Below are 21,877 nucleotides of genomic sequence, written 5' to 3'. Positions count from 1 at the left end.
ACCATCTCCCCAGCCCCAGCAAGAACTATCTTAAGATCCTGTCTCAGAAAGAAAACAAAACCAAAAGAACTTTGGAGGGAACAGAAAGAAGAAACTAAATGACTGAAAGATTCAGGGGCTATACATGAATGTCATCCATGTAACACATACAACCAGTACAGGCTAGGTACTTTCACTTACCATATAAGGTCTTAAACATTCTGCATGCTTGTTGACTGATTTAAATATCAGCCTTGTTTACCAAAAGGGAAAAAATAACAAACACAAAGCAAAATCTTCCCAAGAGAAATATAATTCACAAGCAAAAATGTAATCTTTTCTTGAAAAGAACTGTAAGTCCATAGCTTAAAATTATAAAAACTGGGGTTGGGGATTTAGCTTTATAAACCCTGGGTTCGGTTCCCAGCTCCGAAAAAAAGAAAAGAAAAAAATATAAAAAACTGCATAAAAGAAATTCAGATGATCGAGCATTTATGCTCTTACTACATAATAAATCAAAGTTAATAGAATAAAATAGTCACTAACTACCATCAATGGGATTAACATCAGTGGAGACCTAACCTAAGCACTATATTTAGCAGAAGCAAAATATGTTATTCCTTTAACACTCGTTTTATTTTGTCTTTTTCTTTCGGGAAGGTGGGGTTTTGAGACAGGGTTTCTATGTATAGCCTTGGCTGTCCTGGAACTCATCTGTAGTTTAGATACGCCTGCTGACTCTTGAAATTAAAGACGTGTGCCACCGCCGCCAGGCTACTTTAACTGAGTGAGACCTACTTTGGAAAGCGAAGAAAATGACACCTTGAGTTACAAGGGGGATAGCTCAGAACTTCTTGATAAGCAACTGCTTATTTAAATAGCTCAGCGACGTGCTAAGAAATAGGATCCAATCTATCAGGAAAAAATTCCACTCCTAGGAAGCAATTTAGGGGAGTGGTGAAGCAGAGGCGACTTGTCATTCTCTCCCATTGTGGTAGCATCGATTCCCGCCCACCGGCTTCCCACCTCTCAGGAACTTAAGCACACACGGGCCGCGCGCGTCCCTGGAGCAGACAGCAGCTCCTGTTACCTCTGCAGGGAGGACCCATCCCGGGAGCACTACCCTAGCCGCTGGGCTCCGTCTCCGGGAGACCGAGCGAATTAGAATGAGTCTGTAAGCTCGGAGTCCCGTGGGGACCAGGGGATCGTGACATTCCCCGGATCTCCCCTCAGAAAACTGGACAGCATTCGGGGAATTCGGGTTCCCCTGGTTCTCCGCGTCACGCCGCGTCCGACCCGGTTCTCTCACACCGCGGAGTGCCCTCCGCCGCGACAGGATCGGGCGCCCGTAGGGAGCCTCACAGCCGGAGGGCGCTTGCCTCGCAAGCTGGACGGCCTCCGGCCCGGCTCACCTTCAGGTTGTTCACGAGAAGGTACTTGCACTGCCGCGCTATCTCCATATACTTGTCCAGATCCAGCGACGCCATTTTAGGAAGAAAAGACTGTGGCGGAGGCCGAAGCTGGAATCATGCTTACGTCACGTCCGACCGTGAGTGGCGTCTGCGCAATGACGTTAAAGCCTGACCCTCTTCCCAGAGACCCGAAGGGCCTCGCGTCCTGTCGGGCGGAACTCCGGGCCGCCGGTCTCCAAGACAACCCGGCGGTGATGCTGCTAGGACCCGTAACTGGGATGCCGCGGGGTGTGCTGGGATTTGTAGTTTTAGTGAAATGTTTTTCCTCTCCTACTCTTGCAACAGTCTTAACCTCCGGAAAACCAGATGAACACTGGAACATTTTTCTTGTTCAATTCTCGTAAGATTGACGGAAATGCAAAACTTACACGTGGTACTTGCCTCAAATATCAAAGGAAACAGAAAAACTGAAGCCTAGACTGGAAAACAGGCTATACCCAGTGACCACAATAGACAAAAATCTCTATACTTGGAGCTGAAAAGATTATTCGGTGTTTAAGAGCTCTTCCAGAGGACCCAAGTTCTATTACTAGCACCCCACATAGCTGCTCGCAAGTCCTGTAAATCCAGTTCCAGGAGATCCACCGCCCTCTTCTGGGCACTGCGTGTAGTGCAGAAGTATACTTGAGGGCAAAACAAATAAAATAATAATAATAATAAAATAATGTATAGCGGCTGGAGAGATGGCTCAGCGGTTAAGAACACTTAAGAGCACTGGCTGCTCTTCCAGAGATCCTCGATTCTATTCCCAGAAGCCACATAGTGGTTCACAACTATTTATAATGGTATCGGGTGATCTCCAGGTGTAGATGTAGGTAGAGCAGTCATATATAAATCTTTAAAGTCCTTAATGTATAAAAACTGTCCTCAACCTGTAACTTATTTCTGCTATGGAAAAACAAATATAAAAAATTACTCATGGCATGTTAGAAAATGATCGTTGCTAAAGAAAACATCCCAGCATACAAAGAAGGATGGATTGACACAGTATTAAGAATTAATAAATCACTGGAAAAAATATCTTGAAAGTGCCTGAAAAAAAAAAAGAATTAATCAATCAGGATATGGAGGGATGGCTCAGTGGTTAGGAGCACTGGCTTCTCTTCCAGAGGTCCTGAGTTCAAATCCCACAACCACATGGTGGCTCACACCCATCTCTAATGAGATCTGTGCCCTCTTCTGCTATATTTGAAGAAATCAACATACATATACATATGAATAAATAAATCTCTTTTAAAGATTTTTAATAGAATTAACCAATCAGCTAGCCATAGTAGACCACATATTTGACCCCAGCACTGGTGAGGCAGGTGGATAACGGTGAGTTTTGGGATAGCCTGGCCTACAACAAAATTGGGAAGGTGGGAAGTTGTAAGGAAGATATCTAATGAAACATCTCTAGATCTCTCGAAGAAGAGCCAGACCAACATGGCTGGAGATCAGAAAAAAGAAACACGGTCAATTTAATTTTCTTTTGATATAATGGGTAACTATTGTTAAGCTCTTAAACAGATGCAAAATGATCAAACTTATTTGGCTTTTTAAACTTTTTGTTTTGGTTGGTTGGTTTGAGTCATCTTTCTAGCCCCTTGACTCCCATTTTTTAAAAGTAGAATTCAAATATCCCTCCAAGAACTCAGAGATATGGTTTCTAGTCTAAAAGGGTTGGTTCCAACAGTGTAAAACACCTGATATTCACTTTTTCTTGTTAATATACCCCTCCAGCATGGCTTCTTGAGGTAATCCAAGCCAAAAGACCCAGGGCACATCAAAGCATTCTAGAGCTCTGAGAAGTGATCGCTGTCTGCACATATACTGGGCACATGGCAGAGCTGACCTGGCCCTGGTACTCTTTCCAGAAGGAAAGCAGGGTGAGGGTATACCTCTACATTTCATGGCAGTCAGTGGGAGCTTTCTGAGAATTACAGGCAGTCACAGAGATTCACGTGTTGGAACTATAATGCAGAATAGTGAGTGAAGAAGCTGCAGCCCCCCAATTCCACCTTGTCCGTGGATTTTGGTTATATTTTCAAGAAGCTAAATAAATGAATCGGAGTGGGGGGGGGCATTGTGAATCTTTTTTTTTAAAGTATAACTTCAGTTTTATTTTTCCATGGTATTTTTCTTTCTGCCTTCGTGAAATCACATCTTTACATGGGCTTTGGTGGAGGTCGTGGTGCAGTGCCAGCAGGTCTGAATCGTGGTGGGGGTGTTCGGTCCTTCCGGGCCTCACGAGATCGATTCCTGACGACCTTGCTGTGAACGGCACAGCTCACGCAGTAGTGCAGCTTGACATAGAGCTTGGGAAGCACGTAAGCGTCGAAGACGCTTGCTTCAGATATGTCCCTGACTGCAGCAGCTTCTACAATGTTCCGAATGACAAACTTCTTTTTTTTTTTTTTTTTTCGGAGCTGGGAATCGAACCCAGGGCCTTGCGCTTCCTAGGTAAGCGCTCTACCACTGAGCTAAATCCCCAACCCCGACAAACTTCTTAATGGTCTTATCCTTGGGCACGCACCGGGCGCAGTTCGTGCAGCGAATTGGCTACACATGGCCGCGGCCCTTTTTGGCACGACAGTTGTTTCTCCTTTTTTTGGTCAAATTGGAGCCAAGACTCGAAAGCTGTGAATCTTATCTGTAAATCACAGCACTTGTGTGGCAGAGGCAGCAGGATCAGGAATTCAAGGCCATCCTCGGCTACACAGTGAGTTGGGGACCAGCCTGGACTATATGAGACCTTGTCTCAAAATCAAAGTTCAAGTTCTCCCTTTACTTGCACTAGTAAATTCTCTTAACAGCTGTGTTCTGGTTTGCTATTCCCCATTCTATATGTGAGTAATCTAGGATTCAGAGAGGGGACCAGGCTTGTCTGACACCCCCAGTTTAGTGTGGAGCTTGTGTTTGAAGCCAAGCTGGCCCTCTCCTGGTAAGGTACAGTAGCTCTGCTGTTTCTAGCCTATCTTCAGTTCTGTGGGAAATTAGTGAGGCTCAGAGTATGGTAACTCTGGTCACACATAGGCACACAGGTGAGCCATCTCTGTTTTAGGAAGGTCACTGAGCACTTATAGCTAGGACAGAAATCAGAGAGGATGCAGATGAAGTTGCCAACTAAGGGTAGTTCGTTTCTAGATAAAAATAATCGCGGCTTTTACCGAAGACCAGATCTGGGCCTCCATAAGTACCCGAAACTCTACGGAATGCAAACTCTACGGAAATCTTAAGATTTCTGTGTCGCTGAGAGAAGACACCCAAAGTATTAATAATTTTCCCCAAGAACATATAGTGAACTTTTTATTCTTCAGCCTTTACAATAGGACTCCTACTTGTCCTTCATGAGTTTACGGAAGGCCAAGGAACTGTGATCTGGAACGTGCTGTAACCACAAACGGCAATTATGGAAATGACCCGCTTTAAGCTCCACACCTTGAACCAATCTCAAACCCGCACAGGCAAAGCCTAGCACCACTCGGGAGGCTGGAGCAGAATTCAAGGTCAGCTTGGCTTACATGAGTTCCAGTCCATGCTTTCCATTCAGAAGTCACTACTAAGGACTGCGGTAACAAACTCCGTCTGAACAAGGATTTGGAGTTGTCGATCGGATGCCAACCTGTACACAGTTCCAGGCCGCCCTGACTAATTTGGTGCGTAGTCAGGGAGACGCGGAGGTATAGAACGGTTGGCCTGGACGCGCTTCCGGGACCTGGGGAAGGGGCGGGCTCCTAAGCTCCGCCCCATGGGTGGAGCCACGTCCAGGACGAGCTGGGACTGCGGCAGGTAATTGGTGCTGGGCTGGAGGTCTGTGGGCCCCTCCATCAGGAGAAGAGCAGATTCCCTTAAGGCAGTGGGCTTGAGCTGGGTGGAAGGGGTAGTAACCATGGTCTCCGGCCGGTCGGGCTAGGGGAAAGCAGGCAGCCATTTCTCCCTGACTCTGACTTTCGCGCGGAGATGTGGCTGGCAAAAGGGACGCAAAGGAGGTGGCTAGGAGAGTCCCTGCCAAGCCGGCCCCTCTAAGCTCTGTCTGACCCTTCGTCAGTAGCCTAGGCCTCATCGGACCAACTCTCCTTTAATTCCTTTTCTTCATTCCTTTGTCCTTCACTTCTACTCTCTGCGCATCCATTGGTAAGTTATCAGAATGAATCAGAAGGCCAGACATGCTAAGATTTTGGAACCTAGTCTAGATACTTTTCGGTTACTTTTATTTTGAGACAAGTCTAACTAACTATTGTAGCTCAGGCTGGCCTCCGCTGCCTCAAGCCTCCCAAGTGCCAGGTAGTGCACCACCATGCCTGGCCCACTACAGACTTTCAAATAGATAATTACATTCAGGGATCTAAGGGTGTAGTTCAATTGACAGATTGCCAGTCTATCGAGAGCTTAGCCCTGGGTTTGATCTCCGGTAAGGCATAAAAAGGTATAGTGATATTTGCTTATAATCCCAGTTTTGGGGAGGTAGAAGCAAGAGGAGCAGAAGTTCAAGGTCCTCCTTGTCTACATAGTGAGTGGAGGCTAGCCTAGGGTACGTGAGACCTTGTCTCTAAATAATAAGTTTAAAAGAAAAGATAATTACATTAAGAATGACTCCTGAAACATGGTGGCTAAATAGATACTGTCATATTAGGGCTCTAAGTCCAAGTCCTTCTAACTAAGCCTTTCTGCCGTGTGTGTGTGTGTGTGTGTGTGTGTGTGTGTGTGTGTGTGCACGTGTGCGTGTGCATGTGCATGTGTGTGCGTGTGATGTGTATATTGCTAATCCCTGAGCAGGAGCAGTAACTTGAGAGCCCGGAAAGGGATAGTCTCTTTAAATAACCTCTGAAATCGGCTTTATTTTTTATTTCTTTTTCTGGGAATTGAACCCAGGGGGCCTTGCCCATGCTAAACAGGCATTCTACCACAGAGCCATGCCAACTCCTCGAAACTGGCTTTAAATACCCACTAGGAGTGTGCAAGTTTACAGGAAGGAAAGATAGGGGAGGTGGTAATTTTATTAGATTCCTATTGGGTAAGGCAGTGCAAGTTATGAAAGTTAGAGGAGCAACAGAAAGCCCAGCATTGCAGGTGAGGCACAAAAAAAAAAAAAAAAAAAAAAAAAAAAAAAAAAAAAAGACACATCTGAAAATAAAGCAAAAAAGATTATAGACCAGAAGGCTTGGTTTCTATGACATGCTGGGACCAAGATGAGGCAAGGTTGAGGCCCTAGATGTCCTGGAACTTACTATATGTAGACTAGGCAGACACTGAAATCACAGAGATCCGCCTGCCTCTGGGATCCACCAGTGCTGGGATTAAAGGTGTGCACCACTATGCCTGACTCTCAAAAAGTAGTTTAAGTCCAATCTTTAAGTTAGCCTGTAAAATGAAGTGTCTCATTATGCCACTTTCACAGGCTCTGACTTGTACCCTCTGTGTGATTGCCTTCCTAGGTACTCTGTGGGATTTTTTGTTTTGGAGAGAATTCTTGTAGGGTTTGTTTGTTTTTGCTTTTCTTTTTTCTTTTTTTTTTTTAAGATTTATTTATTTATTTTATATGTGTGAGTACACTGTCTCTGTCTTCAGACACACCAGAAGAGGGCATCGGATCCCATTACAGATGGTTGTGAGCCACCATGCAGTTGCTGGGAATTGATCTCAGGACCTCTGGAAGAGCAGTCAGTACCCTCAAACGCTGAGCCATCTCTCCAGCCCCCTTGTTTCTGTTTTCAAGACAGGGTCTCTCTGTGTAGTCCTGACTGTCTCGGAACTCATTCTGTAGACCAGGCTGGCCTCAGACTCAGAGATCGTCCCGTGCGTGCCTCTGCCTTCTGGGTGCTGGGATCAAAGGTGTGATGTGCCACTGCCACCTGGCTAACCTGTTTTACTTTTAATAAAGATCTTAAGACCTCTGACACTTTGATATATGTTCATCCCTTATGAGACTCACAGACACAAGGAAAATATTAGCTGAGCAACTCCAGTAACTATGTTGTGTCAGTGGCTGGAATGTAAGTCAGGGCAGACACCTAGCATGCAGAGGGCCCTGAATATAACTTCTCCTATCACTGCAGGAAAAGAACAGCTGGCTATAGTGGCTTCACTCCCAGTCTGTGAAGAACTAGGCAGGAGAATTGCCCAGAGTTGGAAGTCAGCCTGGGCTACTAGAACTCTTGTTTGTGAACAAGAAAGAATTATCTCAGAAGTGTGATAATGTTGATTTCCAATTTGTCAGGCCTTTGAATATAGTACGTGCAAACTCAAAGATTTGCTTTTTTTTCCCTTCTTCTTCTTCTTCTTCTTCCCGGTTTGAGGGCTTCAACCTTTCTCATCCCGGGCAAGTGCTCTACCACTGAGCTCCTCCACAATCCAGTAAGAAAGGGCATAGTTGGATCCGTTGCGCTGTGGGACGATGCCTGAACACTACCCTTCCTCTCTTCCGCATAGGGCACCATGAAGCAGCTGCCCATCTTGGAGCCCGGAGACAAGCCCAGAAAAGCTGCATGGTCTGTAAGGAAGGATGTAGACACGTCTAAGAACTGGGGTTTTGGTTTCATGTATAGCTAGTCCACTGACCCATCTGATCGCCACTGCAAAGGGGTAGTAATGAAACTGTGGTAATTAGACCCATACTGTCTGGGGAGATCTTCAGAGGAAAGATGGGGGGGGGGCAGTGCCTGTCAAAGAGCAGCTGTTAATTGTATTAAAATCAGTTTACCAGGAAGAGTAAAGCACTGGCCATCTGGCATCCTCAGCTCCAACCCTTAGGTCCTCCCCTGAGCCGAGACTTAGGGAATTTGGATTATACTGGTTCCAGTGTCGGTTGGCTGTTAAACCGTTCCTCCGGTAACTCACAGTGGCTAACAGTGATGATTCTGTAAAAGCTCCGAAGCCCTAAGGCAAATGGTCCCTATGTAATGAAGCTAGGGACAGAGCCAGTGATGGAGTGTGGCCTGCACTGAGGGGATCCCAGGAGGTTGGAAGAGGTCCCACAGGACTCCAGCTGAGCCTCCGTGCCCACTTCCCATGGTCAGCCTTGCTCCTGAGCCATCACACGTGTGCTGGAGATGTGCTCTAGGGTAAAACCCTCTAGAGAACTAATGTAGCTTGCTTATAGAGCTCTGCTTAGCATGCATAATAATATCCCTAGTTCCATCCCTCACACTGAAGAACAGATAAAGCAGGCAGCGTAAACGAGGCCCTGCATAATCTGTGTGTGTCTGTCTGTCCAGCCTCAAATGTCTTTATTTATTTTGCTGTTGGTTTTGTTGTTGAGACAGATTCTCATGTAGCCCAGGATGGCTCCTCGGTTTCCTAGTCCCCCGAGTACTGGGATTACAAGCATGGCCACCAAGATTAGCCTTGTTTTGTTTTGAGAAGGGCTGTCTAGTATTCAGGTAGTAGGATTGGTTGCTTAGAATCCAAGACCAGCCTGGACAATGGGGTAGGATGCTCTCTAGAGAAAGATGAAGACAAAAAGGATGCTTGCGTTAAACCTTTCTTTGTAAAAACAACGCAGAGCTGTTCATGAAGCCTTTGGAGGGCACACAGATCCATATGCAGATCTGGACAGGAACGAGAGACCCTGGAAGGACTGATGGTGGTGGAGGTGGCTGTCCATAGAAACCACCAGGACAGTTGAGACAGAAAAGCAGACAGACTGAGGGGTAGGGATTTCTAAGACACTGACCTCCCAAGGGGGCTGGTGGGAGAGGGTCAGAGAGGTCAAATAAGGCAGGACCTGGAGTCAGAGAGTGTTCCTACTCCCTGTGTGCCCTAGCACACACGTATAATCCCACACTTGGGATGTGGGGCAGGAATATCAGGGATTTAAGGTCATCCTGGGCTATCTGGAAATCCAAGGCCAGCCTAGACTGTATGAGACCCTGTCAGAAACTAAATTTTTGTTTTGTTTCCAACCAGAAAGCTTGAAATACACCCCCCCCCCCGCGCGCGCCTCTTGCCCCACCCCATTAACCATCAAAATAAAGGTAGTGGCGAATGCCCTTATCCTGTATTTCCGCTTGTGAATCCTAGATAGAGGTTCCATTAGGTTGAGGTTTCCAAGCCTGGGAAGTCTTTAAGTGGTTTTTGTTTTTGTTTTTTTACAATTATGAGGCTTAATCCATGTATTCTGGAGAGTTTTATCCACAGGGAGATGTCATTGGCCGTTGGCAGGGCCTTGGCACCATAAGTGTCCCTGTGAATTCTATATCACCCTAGCTACGATTTACAAAGCCGCTCCCTGCACCCTCCCAGGCTCGTTTGAGTTGTCACACCCTCCTCTGAAGGTGAGAACTATGGCGAGCCTCGTAGAGAAACTGCGGTTCAGAAAGGCGAGGTGCCTCACATCTAGAAAGCACTGAAGCTCACACCTGAACCAGTCTGTCCAAACCCACAGGCCATAATAACACCATAAAGGTGTTATGTCTTCCCTTCGGCAGGTACACTCTGACTTGCCCTGGAGACAAGCCCTGCCCTCGAGTTGGCCACAGCTGCTCGTATTTTCCCCCAGTTGGCGAGGCCGAGAAAGGGAAGGTCTTCATTGTCGGGGGAGCAAATCCAAACCAAAGCTTCTCAGATGTACACACCATGGATTTGGGTAAGATTAATGCTACAGAACATTGCTAAAACCACCGGCTCTGCTGGGTAGAGTGGTACATACATACCTTGTGAATACTAGAACCGGAGAGGCAGAGGCATGACAACCCCTGGAGTTCCAAGCCAGCCGGGTCTATATAACAAGTTCCTGGCCAGGAAAACAGACCAATAATAATAATAATAATAATAATAATAATAATAATAATAATAATAATGACAACAGCAATAAAATAATGTCTTAGTTTGGGTTTTATAGCTGTGATCAAGGTAGCTCTTATAAAGGACAACGTTTAATTGGGGCTGTCTTACAGGAGGAAGGTCTCAAAGCCCATCCCCACAGTGACACACTTTCTCCAACGAGGCCACACCTCCTAATAGTGCCATTTCCCATGGGCCAAGCATATTCAGACCACCACAGTCTGTATTGAGCCCTGGAACCCTGAAATTGGTTATTTATTAACTGTTAGGAGGCCACATTCTAATGAATCAGGTCCTGACTTTCTGTCTTCTACTGTGTTTGTGTCTCTCCGTCCCCACCACAGTTCCCACCACTGCGGTCTCTCCACTAGCCCTGGAACCATTCTCACTCTGGTCTCCGTCCTTCCATGTCGGCTCACTACACAGTGCATGTCCCGTACCCGTGCAGAAAGTGTTGCTCTTTGGTTTGGACAGGGCTGGTTTTTTTTGTTTTGAAGCAGTCTCATGTGGTTCAGGCTGGACTTGAACTCACTGTGAGGCTGAGAGCATGACCTGGAACTTCTGGTTCTCTTGCCTTTACCTTCCAAGTGAGCATCTGAGCCCCTTCACCTGGTCTGTGGGATGCTGCTGAGCAGACCCTGGCTTTCCTGTATGCGAGGCCAATGCTCTACCAGCCAAGCTCCATCTGTATCCTGTCGTTCTCTCCAAGCCATTGCTCTGCTGTTCCCTCTGCGTGAGAGGCTCCTCTCCTTCCTCGTCCTCTCTCTGTGGTCCCTGATTCAGTGTCCCTTCTGTCAGGAAGCTTGCTCTCTCCAGCCTTAGACACTTTGGACACTATATTCCTCCGTCTCCATAGCGTCTTTTTTTTTTTTTTTTTTTTTGGTTCTTTTTTTCGGAGCTGGGGACCGAACCCAGGGCCTTGCGCTTCCTAGGCAAGCGCTCTACCACTGAGCTAAGTCCCCAGCCCCTGCATAGCGTCTTATACTCTCCCATTTCCTCCTCCCAAGATCTCAGTGCGTATGATTATCTCCTGTACTTCCTACAAGAGACAGAGTGAGGCTGTTTTCCTCATAATTGTTTCCCTAGCAGTCACTAGAGCATCTAGCCAGAGCAGGCATTTTGATTTAGATAAATGAATGAACGAATGAATGAATGAATGAATGAATGAATGAACAAGCTATTAAGGTGTGCTATACTGCTACACAAAAGCCAGTCGTTGAAAATTGGTAAGTTTAGTCATGTAGCATTTCTGTCATATATGTAAATATATATTCATAATATATAGAAATGTTTATATGTGTACAATAAATTATATATATAGTTTTTTGAGACAGGGTTTCTCTCTATAGCCCTGGCTGTCCTGGAACTTGCTCTGAGAACCAGGTTGGCCGTGAACTCAGAAATCCACCTGGCCTAAAGAATTGTTTTAAGAAATATATTTTACTGGTGTTAGTGTTTACGTACGTGGGTACGTGTCTGCAAGTGTGTTGTGAAGGGAGGCAGGTCCTTTGGAACTGGAGTTACAGAGAGCCGTGCACCACCATGGTGCCAGGACCTGAGCCTGGGCATTCTACCTGCTGGGCCATCACTCCAGCCCATTTCTCTATTGTTGTGTAATGTCTATGGAGTATATGCGTTTGAGTGCCTCGTCCATGGAGGGGCGGAAGCATGCCGTCCCCTAGAGCTGGAGTTTCTTCTGAGCTGGGAATTTCTACAAGATTAGCAAGTGCCCTTCACAGAGCCCCTTCTCTCGCCCACCCCAGCTGTGTCCTTTTTCTTTTTTTTTTTTTTTTTTTTTTTTTTTTTAAATCTTTTTTTTTTTTATTTATTCATTTATTATATATAAGTACACTGTAGCTGTCTTCAGATACACCAGAAGAGGGCATCAGATCTCTTTACAGATGGTTGTGAGCCATCATGTGGTTGCTGGGAATTGAACTCATGACCTCAGGAAGAGCAGTCGGGTGCTCTTAACCGCTGAGCCATCTCTCCAGCCCAGCTGTGTCCTTTTTCATATGCACACTTGGTCTGTAATTCAAGTTTGATACAACAGAAATGAGGCTGGAGAGATGGTACAGTGGGAAAGGTTACTGCTTCCAACACTAACCTCAGTTTGTGTCCTGAGACCGGCTTGGTAAAAGGAAGAAACTAACTGTCCAAGTTGTTCTCTGACTTCCACGAAGGAGCTGTGGCACAAATGTGTATACACACACACACACACACACACACACACACACGTGTGCGCACACACAAATAGAATGTAATTAGAAAATTTTTAATTGCCATAGTTGGGCTTCTCATGATAAGTTTTGGAAGTCTAACATCAATATTCCTGCATGACTATATGACAGTCACTTAGACATGTAGCGTCACCTCCTGATGAGAGCCCCACCTACAGAGTCACCACTCTCCTGTTTATACTGTCCAGACACTTGAATCTCTACTCCCAGCATGAGGCAAACAAAGATACCTTGACTCTCTTTCAGATGTCAAGGAGTTTACCTTCTAGCTCAGTTACATCATGTCTGTCTATCTGTCTGAGTCTGTGACAGCATCTTCCTATGCAGTGCATTATAGCCTAGAGTTCTCTGTGTAGCCCAGACTGGCTTCACTCTCACAGTCCTTCTGCCTCCACTTTCCACGTCCTGGGATCCTGGACTTGTGCCACCATGCCAACCTCCATCTCATCGTTACTGTAAGTTAGTGCCACAGCGACCTCGGCAAGGCCACCTGCACCACGGTATCCTATTAAATAGAGGCAGGGGCTGGGGATTTAGCTCAATGGTAGAGCGCTTACCTAGGAAGCGCAAGGCCCTGGGTTCGGTCCCCAGCTCCGAAAAAAAGAACCAAAAAAAAAAAAAAAAATAGAGGCACTAACCGGCTTCGTTGGCGGCTTTGACTGGCTGGCAGCGTGATGCCGGTAAGGTCCTACATTTGTGGCTTGCTGACTAAGGGAATTAGTTGGTTTTGACGTCATTACTCCATGTGCCAGAGATTAGTTAAGAGAGTTAAGGGAGGGAATTTATTGATTCTTGGAGTCTGCAGAATCCAAGGCCAGTGAGAGTGGAAACTGGATCCAAGTGGCCTGTCAGCCAAACCCCATTCATTACAAGTAGAAAGTTAGTGTCATACATATGTCACCTGTATGGGGAAGAATAGAGGCAGTTTCCATGAAAGAGGTTCATGGACCAGGTAGACAGCCTGCAAGCGTGCACTAGAGAACACGTCTCTCACAGGAGTTTGATCCTACTTTCTTTATGGTTGGTCACTTCTGTGTTTGGGGGGTTTTTTGTTTGTTTGTTTTTTTCTTCTTTTTCTTTTTTTCGGAGCTGGGGACTGAACCCAGGGCCTTGCGCTTGCTAGGCAAGCGCTCTACCACTGAGCTAGATCCCCAACCAGGTTGGTCACTTCTGATTTTGCCCTTGTCTCCACTACCCTGGCAATCCAACCAGAATTACCAGCTGACAGCCCCAGTCTAAGGACCGAGTAAATGTTTTCTAGGAACACACCGGTGGGACACGGCCACCAGGGAGGGCCTCTTGCCTCGGTATGAGCATGCCAGCTTCCTTCCATCCTGCTCTCCTCACAGTATCTGGGTGTTTGGAGGTGCAGACCAGTCAGGAAATCGAAACTGTCTACAAGTCATGAATCCCGGTGAGTAGACACAGGTTATTTTCTTTTTACCATTGTGGTGGTTTGTGTATCCTTGTCCCAAGGAGTGGCACTACTAGGAGGTGTGGCCTTGGAGTGGGTGTGGTCTTGTTGGAGTGGGTGTGGTCTTGTTGGAGTGGGTGTGGTCTTGTTGGAGTGGGTGTGGTCTTGTTGGAGTGGGTGTGGTCTTGTTGGAGTGGGTGTGGTCTTGTTGGAGTGGGTGTGGTCTTGTTGGAGTGGGTGTGGTCTTGTTGGAGTGGGTGTGGCCTTTTGGAGGAAGTGTATCATTGTGGGTGTGGTCTCTAAGACCATCCTAGCTAACTAGAAGTCAGGGTTCCACTAGCAGCCTTCAGATGAAGATGTAGAACTCTCAGCTTTTTCTGTACCAAGCCTGCCTGGATGCTGCCATCCTCCCACCTTGATGATAATGGACTGAACCTCTGAACCAGTAAGCCAGCCCCAATTAAATGTTGTCCTCGGTCATGGTGTCTGCTCCCAGCAGTAAGATCCTAACTAAAATAATCATACACTGTGAATGCAGTTATGTCACAGTACATCGAACCGCCCCAGTTAACCTATTTTACTTTGCGGACCTCATAGAAATAGGAATTTATGGATTTTTTTTTTATTTGTATGCCTGCGTGTGCATGAGAGGGAGATACATTCTGTGGTGTCCACATGGAAGCCAGAGGAGGACTCATGGGAATCAGTTCTCTCCTTTTACCACATGGAGCTGAGGGATGGAACTCACCTGGGTAGCTCAGGATTCCTGGTGCTCTCCAGTGGTGGAGTTATAGGAGTGTTTCACGGCTCACGGGGCTGAATTGTCTCTTGTGTCAAGAATTAAAAGTCTTGTAGTGTTTGACAAGTGTCTTCTTAGACAGCCGTTTGATTTGAGTGTTCGAGTGTTTGGAATCCACCGTGCCTTTCCCTCTGGAATGTAAATGCCTTTTTAAAAAACATGCTTTATTTTTTATTTTATGTCTATGAATGTTTTACCCACATGTGTGTCTGTGTCCCAGGTGCATGCAGTGCCCAAAGATGCCAGAGAGAGAATCAGTTGCATTCAGCTGTGAGCCACCACGTGGGTGCTGGGAACCAAAGCCTTTGGAAGAGCAGCCAGTGTTCTTAACTACTGTATCCTCTCTCCCTCTTGCTCTCCCTCCCTCTCTCCCACCTTCCCTCCCTCCCTCCCTCCCTCCCTCCCTCTCCCTACCCCTCTTGTGTGTCTGGTGGGTTTTTATTTTTGGAGACAGGGTTTCACTGTGTAGCCATAGCTGTCCTGGAGCTCACTCTGTAGACCAGGCTGGCCTCGAACTCACAGAGATCCACTTGCCTCTGCCTCCCAAGTGCTGGGATTAGAAACATACACCATCTCTGCTCTCTTTTCTTTTCTTTTGTTTGTTTGTTTGTTGTTGTTGTCTGTTTGTTTGTTTTTGAGACTGAGTCTCACTATGTAGACCTGGCTGGCCAGACAGGAACTCTTTATGTAGACCAGGCTGGCCTCAAACTCTCAGAGATCTACCTGCCTCTGCTTCTGAGTGCTGGGATTAAAGGCGATCATCACCACCGTGGCTGGAATGTAGATGTTCCGAGGATGAGGTTTTTGTTCATTATTTGTAGAGTCCAGAGCACAATCAGATATGAAGTAGACACTGCCCTGACCTCATGGCCTATCCTGAAGCCATTTTGTCTAGAACCATCATGGAGTATGAACACTGTGCTGGATCTGGTAGTGCAGGCCCGGTATCCCTGTTACTTGGGAGGCTGAGGCAGCAGGACCACAAGTTCAAGGCCATTCTGGACTAGCGTGTGGTGGTTGACAGTTCGGATCAGGCCGGTAGAGTGCTTGCCTGGTGGGAAGGAATCTCTTAGTTTGACTTCCAGAACTTGGGGGAGAAATAGTCCACGAGTCTGTGCTTTGCTGTGCACAAAGTGACCCACAAACTTGAGCCAGGCCTCTCAATGCCTTGGTTTTCTTTCCTGCCACCTTGGGATATCGGTCCCTCCTTTGTGACCTTGTTAAGGGTTTCAGTTAGCAGCTAACTCTCACTCTCTGGTATTGATCCAGACAGAATTTGCAAAGTGGAAATCCGTTCAGGAAGTCCAGGTTTAAAAATGTAGCATGGAGGGTGTTGGGAATGTTGGTAGACATGGGGAAGGGTTCCTTACTCTACCTCCCAGGGCCAGCCTTGAACCAAGACAGGGGAGATCCTCCTGTCTCAGCTTCCTAAATGCCGAGTTCACCAGTCTGTGCTGGACCCTGTCCTTTGGCTCTGGGGGGATGACATTTATTTAAAAAACAGAATCAAACAAAACTCCACAGTGGCGCATGCCTATAATCCTAGCATTCTGAAGGAGGAGGCAGGCAGATCTCTGAGTTTGAGGCCAGCCTGGCCAGGCTGGGCTATGTCGTGAAACCCAGCCTCAGTACCAAGCAACAAGAACAGACCAGTGAAGCCCAGGAAGGCGTCTGTCCGAGAAGCTGATTTTCTTCCCTTTTTGTTTGTTTTGTTTCACTGGCAGAGTCTTGCTGAAGTCAAGGCTCTCAGTCTCCCCGCCTCACTCAAGACTTACAAGTCTGAGCCACCACACCCCCTTCAACTTTTGGTTCCTGGGCTCCAAGCCCTGCCCAGGATCTGCAGCTCGAGAGAGAGTTCCTTTTGCTTTGATGTAGTCCGAGGCCCATTCTGCATGCGCGGTCCTGTTTGGCTCCACACGCATTGCATATGCCTTGTGTAGCATTGTGTGTGTTGAATAAAGAGCCATTCATTACAAAAGGCACAGAGTTTTTCTTTTTTTTAAAAAAAAGGTATTTATTTATTATATATAAGTACACTATAGCTGTCTTCAGACACACAGGAGGGCATCAGATCCCATTACAGATGGTTGTGAGCCACCATGTGGTTGCTGGGATTTGAACTCAGGACCTCTAGAAGAGCAGTCAGTCCTCTTAACCACTGAGTCATCTCTCCAGCCCCATCTACTTTCATTCAATAACTACATTTTCTAGGAAGTTTGGCACGTGTGGGCTCTAGCATCCAGTGGGAATGGATTTTAGTGGACGTTGAACTCTTGAAAGCACAGGGTTGTCAGCACAGTGGATAAGGGCTCAGACGTGATCCTGACCTCACGTCTAATTCAACATGTGGGTTCTAAGCTTTTGGGAATATGATCTGTCTGGACAACCTCTAATATCATCCTGTTCTTCCTTGGCCTTGGAGAGTGTGAGCTCCTGCCTAAAGCTGTGCTGCACTGTTCTCCTCAGAGACTAGGGTACAAAGGAGATCCTGTCACACCCTACCAAGAGTCAAGGCCCGGGTCTCCAGATCTGGATCAGTGGTGGACTGCAAGCCTAGCAGGCCCTGGGGACAGATTCCCAGCACCTCAGAAAGAAAGTCGTTAGGGCAGAGGCTTCAGCCTAGGTCTTTTTTTTTTTTGGAGCTGAGGACCGAACCCAGGGCCTTGCGCTTCCTAGGCAAGCGCTCTACCACTGAGTTAAATCCCCAACCCCCAGCCTAGGTCTTTTAAGTGCTTATTTTCTCTCTGGACTAGAAGCCAGGACATGGAGCACACCAGAAGTGACTGGCTGCCCACCATCCCCAAGAACATTCCACACATCATCAGCAGCTATTGGAAACCACCTCTACGTCTTTGGGGGAGGAGAGAGAGGTGCCCAGCCCGTGCAGGATGTGAAGTTGCATGTATTTGACGCAAGTATGGGCTGGGACTTAGGGATCTTGGGGCTATTTACCTGAGCAGGGCCACCTGAGCCTGGGTTATCTCTCAAACAGGAAAGAGGGTCTTGAGAAAAGATTCTGTGCTGAGTTCTTGCCTAGCAAGTAATCCCAGCAGTTGAGAGATCAGGCCTAGCGTAAGATACATGAAACCTGGAGGGGGGGGGGGAAGCGCCAAGCTGGGTGTAAAAAATAAAAAGTCACTTGTCCCAACCAGTTCCTGCACGTGCTGCTTTGTGCTTTCTCTCCCAGGCTCCCTCTGACCCTGGCGGTCCAGGAGCCGTTCACTTGGTTTCCTTGGCTAGCTGTTACCATGCCAGGCATACACATCCCAATTCTGTGGCAGCCGCATGCATCCCACCACCACACACTCTCTTGAACTCAATTAAGTCGCCACGAAAGAACACACCACACGATAACCTCTGATCCAATTGATAATATATAATTTGCTCATCTAGGCAGCACAAAATCCTGTACACACCCGTCCCTTAAAAATAGTGATAATAACCTCTATCTATGCACAGAGAAGAATCTTAACATCTGCCGCCATGCTTTCCTAGCTCCTCCTCCTCCTCCTCCTCAAGCCCCCTCCTCTCCTGCTTCTAAAACGTTGTTCCCGCCCATCCTTCCTTCTCCTCCAATGACAGGCCTCGTTTATTTTGTCTGCCTTCACCTGCATAATAATGCCATCAACCTACATACCAGTACATGTCTTTAATCTCAGCACTATGAGGCAGAAGCAGGTAGATCTCTTTGAATTTGAGGTCAGCCTGGTCTACATAGTTCTAGGCTTGCCCAGGCTATATAATGAGATCCTGTCTCAAAAAACAGTGACAAAAAGATGGGGACTCTAGGTTGGATGTGGCACATGTACTCAGTATTGTATAATACCCTGGGTTTGATTTCCTGTACCTGTCAAAAACAAACAACAACAAAAGAAAAAGAAAAACCAACTCTGAAGGCTTTCACAGCAGAGGCTCACACATTTCTTTTCACTTTGAGGCAGTTCTTGTTTGAAGCTTAAGGGAATATGTTTCTCAGTCCAAAGCAAGAAATGGCTTCCTAATAGCCAGACTGTGAGCCAGCATGCTGGGTTATTGGCTTTTGCAGTCTGCTGCTCTGGAAGTAGAGGTTACATAGTGGGATTGGGGTCTGCTTGGCTGGTAAACTGGGGAGGAGGACTCCGAGGTGGCTTCTTGGAGCGCCCATGCCCTGGCAGGTGCTGAAGAGGCAGGCCACCTAGCATTATGCATTTGCCTTTGTAGACACTCTGACGTGGGCTCAGCCAGAGACGCATGGAAGTCCTCCATCTCCCCGGCACGGCCACGCGATGGTGGCAGCAGGGACAAAACTCTTCATCCATGGAGGACTGGCAGGGGACAGGTTCTTTGATGATCTCCACTGCATTGATATTGGTAAGTCTGTTAGCGGCCTTGTGTATTCGGGATTCTTCCCTATGTGCTTTGAAGGAATTCAGCTTTCCTCTTATGTGCTGGTGACTTTCCTGGCTGGTAGAATCTTCCTAGATCTCATGAGGCCTGGCCTGAATTGTGAGGAATGAAAGGATGGAGAGGTAGCTCATTGACTGTACTTCCCAGGGCGCCTAGGTTGGGTTCCCAACACCCACCGACAGCAACTACCCTTCCAGAGTCCGTTGCCCTTTTCTGCCCTCTACAGGCAGCATTTGGTGTTGCACACACACTCTGGGTGGGCAAAATACTGCACATACAGCAGATGTGTATATAGGGAGGTAAATAGGCATATAGTAGACAGACAGACAGACTGACTGAATAGCCAGTCTAAATAGACTGAAGAGAGGAGGATGGAAAATATCATTAACAATTGGGGCTGGAGATATAGCTTAACACTTAAAAGCACTTCCTGCTCTTGTAAAGTAACCAAGTTCAGTTTCCAGCAACTACACTACATAGCTCAGAGAAGTTCCAGGGAATCGGAACTTCTGGTCTCAGCTGACACCTGAACATACGTACACAGAGACACACATATATGCACATAGTTAAAAATAAGAAGTTTCTAAAGATTTAAGATCTGTGGTGTGGATGGTTTTCCTCATGTGTGTACCACATGTATGTAGTACCTGAAGAGACCAGAAGAGGGCACTGGATTCTCTGGAACCAGAGTTACAGGCGGTTGTGAGCTCCAGTGATGTCGGTGCTGGGAATTAAACCTAGAACTTCACGAAGAGCTGAGCCATCTCTGTAGCCCCAAACACATCTTTTAAAAGTTGTTTGTTTTTCTGAGACAGAGCCATACTATGTGGAGCTCAGGCTGGCCTAGAGCTTGCCAGTAGACCAAGCTGCTCTTGAACTCACAGAGATCAGTACCTCAGCCTCCTGAGTACTGGGACTGAAGGCATGGGCCGCCACACGCGACTATATCTATTTTGAAAGGTGGTCATTCCCCAAGACTCGCTGTGTGTTCAGGCGCTGTCACCACCCCTCAGCACCCCCTCTTTCCATCACAAGCTCCTACACTTCATGTTCCCAGCTAGCGCCCTGTCAGGCTCTTGTCCATGTCTGGTCTGGATAACAGAGGTGGATGACGGAACTGCATGTTTGCAGGGCTTCATGGTCAAAGGCCCAGGAAAAAGAAGGCCTGAGAGAACCTGAGGATTATCTCCTCCTCAGGAGGACTGGGCTCTCTTCTGAGCCTTTCTGGCTGTTAGCTCCGTTGAGGGCGTGGCTTCCTCCTTCCTTTGTCTATATTTCCAGCACGAGTGCAGGCAGCCAGATAGTGGGTAAGTGCTTATCTGCTCATGGCAGGTGGAGGGATACAGAGCCAAGGGCTGAGAGGGCAAAGGCACAAGGGCACCTGTGCAGAGCATTCGAGCCCTCGCAGAGCACTGGGTCCTCAGAAGCAGGCTCACTAGCTGGAACTCCCTCACTGGCTACAAGGTTTCTCTTCCTTCCTTCGTACATTCATTTATAGATTTTACTTATTTGTCTGTTTAGTTATTTCTGAGGCAGTGTTTCTCTTTGTAGCCCTGGCTGTCCTGGAACTGGCTTTGTAGACCAAGTTGACTTTGAACTCATAGTGATCCACTGCCTCTGCCTCCTGAGTGCTGGGATTAAAGGTGCCCAGCTTTTTGTTTTGTTTTGAAGACAGTGTCTAGGTTTTGCCCACCCTCAAAATCAGTCCTCCTTCCTCAGGCTGCCAAGTGCAGGGACTAGAGGCGTGTGCTCCCGTGCAATTTCACACAAATAGGATGGGATGTTTTGAGACAAGGTCTCTCTATGTCGCTGTGGCTGTCCTGGAATTCACAGGCCTCAGACTCACAGCGATCCACCTGCCTCCGTCTGAGTGCTGCAACTAAAGGTGTATGCCATGGTGCTTGGCTGATAATTGTTTGAGGCTCTGTTTTCCTGTGCTGAGGAACACCTGCTGTACGGTATTGCTTTATTCCTTCTCAAGTAGTCTTCTACTCTAAGATCCATGGCTATGTATTACCTCATTTAAGTGCTCCTTCGAAAAGATGCAAATGTGGGGTTGGGAGCATCAGGCCAGCCTGGTCTACTAAACAAGTTCCAGGACAGCCAGAACTACACAGAGAAACCCTGACTCAAAAGAGCTAAAATAAGACAGTGTTGGGGAACGATCTCTGAATCAACAAGTCCCATCATAGAGGACACAGCAGCTTGGTCAGCTTTAGTGTGCCCAGCTCTGCCCCTTACGAGCTACTGCAGCACCTTCTGTAATCCTGCGCTCTCATCCGTAAGAAGAAAAGCGGTCCATACAGTGGTAGCAATCCAGAGGGCTGAGCCAGGCTGCGCCCACGTCCAGCCGGCACTCACATAGTTGCTGTCGGAGGAGCTGGAGAGATGGGTCGGCATCTGCCAGAGGCCCTGGGTTTGATTCCTAGCACCCACATGGCAGCTCGCGGCTATTGTGATTTTAGTCCAGTGGAGGGAAAGCCCTCTTCTGGCCTCCAAGGCACCATGCACGAATGTGGTGCACAGACAAACATGCAAGCAAAACACATATGCATAAAGTAGAAGTGAGTCTTTCTTTTTTGTTGTTTTCTTTTGTTTTTGTTTTGTTTTGTTTTGTTTTCAAGACAGGGTTTCTCTGTGTAGCCCTGGCTGTTCTGAACTTATTCTGTAGACCAGGCTGACTTTGAACTCACAGAGATTCACCTGCTTCTTCCTCTAGAGTGCTGGGATTAAAAGTGTGTGCCACCACTGTCTGGCTAAAAAAACTAAATCTTTTAAAAAATGTATTTAAACATGCAAGTATATGAACATGTGTGCCTGC

The 21,877-nt window shown here is 47.1% G+C and overlaps 1 protein-coding gene across 24 annotated transcripts in view; it reads left to right on the top strand.

The window, feature by feature from the left end:
• Window positions 1-3,533: 3,533 nt before the first annotated feature.
• Window positions 3,534-21,877, top strand: part of Rabepk (Rab9 effector protein with kelch motifs) — a 20,873-nt gene continuing 2,529 nt past the window's right edge. The window contains exons 1-7 of one of the 24 annotated variants that reach the window (NM_001024871.1): window positions 3,923-4,155; window positions 4,901-5,092; window positions 7,866-7,924; window positions 9,863-10,020; window positions 13,719-13,871; window positions 17,424-17,585; window positions 18,871-19,020. In NM_001024871.1, coding sequence (NP_001020042.2) covers window positions 5,051-5,092; window positions 7,866-7,924; window positions 9,863-10,020; window positions 13,719-13,871; window positions 17,424-17,585; window positions 18,871-19,020 — 724 coding nt within the window. In that variant the 5' untranslated portion in view covers window positions 3,923-4,155; window positions 4,901-5,050. Of the gene's footprint in view, window positions 5,093-5,128; window positions 5,226-5,246; window positions 5,571-7,732; window positions 7,791-7,865; window positions 7,929-8,080; window positions 9,086-9,839; window positions 10,021-13,718; window positions 13,872-17,423; window positions 17,586-18,870; window positions 19,021-21,877 lie in introns of those variants that run through there. The other 23 variants (XM_063283514.1, XM_063283512.1, XM_063283513.1 and 20 more) reach the window with 23 other exon arrangements.

Source organism: Rattus norvegicus, chromosome 3 (genome assembly GCF_036323735.1).
Source record: "Rattus norvegicus strain BN/NHsdMcwi chromosome 3, GRCr8, whole genome shotgun sequence".
Classification (NCBI taxonomy): Eukaryota; Metazoa; Chordata; class Mammalia; order Rodentia; family Muridae; genus Rattus; species Rattus norvegicus.
The sequence above is the reverse complement of the archived record's forward strand: the minus strand, read 5'-3'. Positions and strand labels throughout refer to the sequence as shown.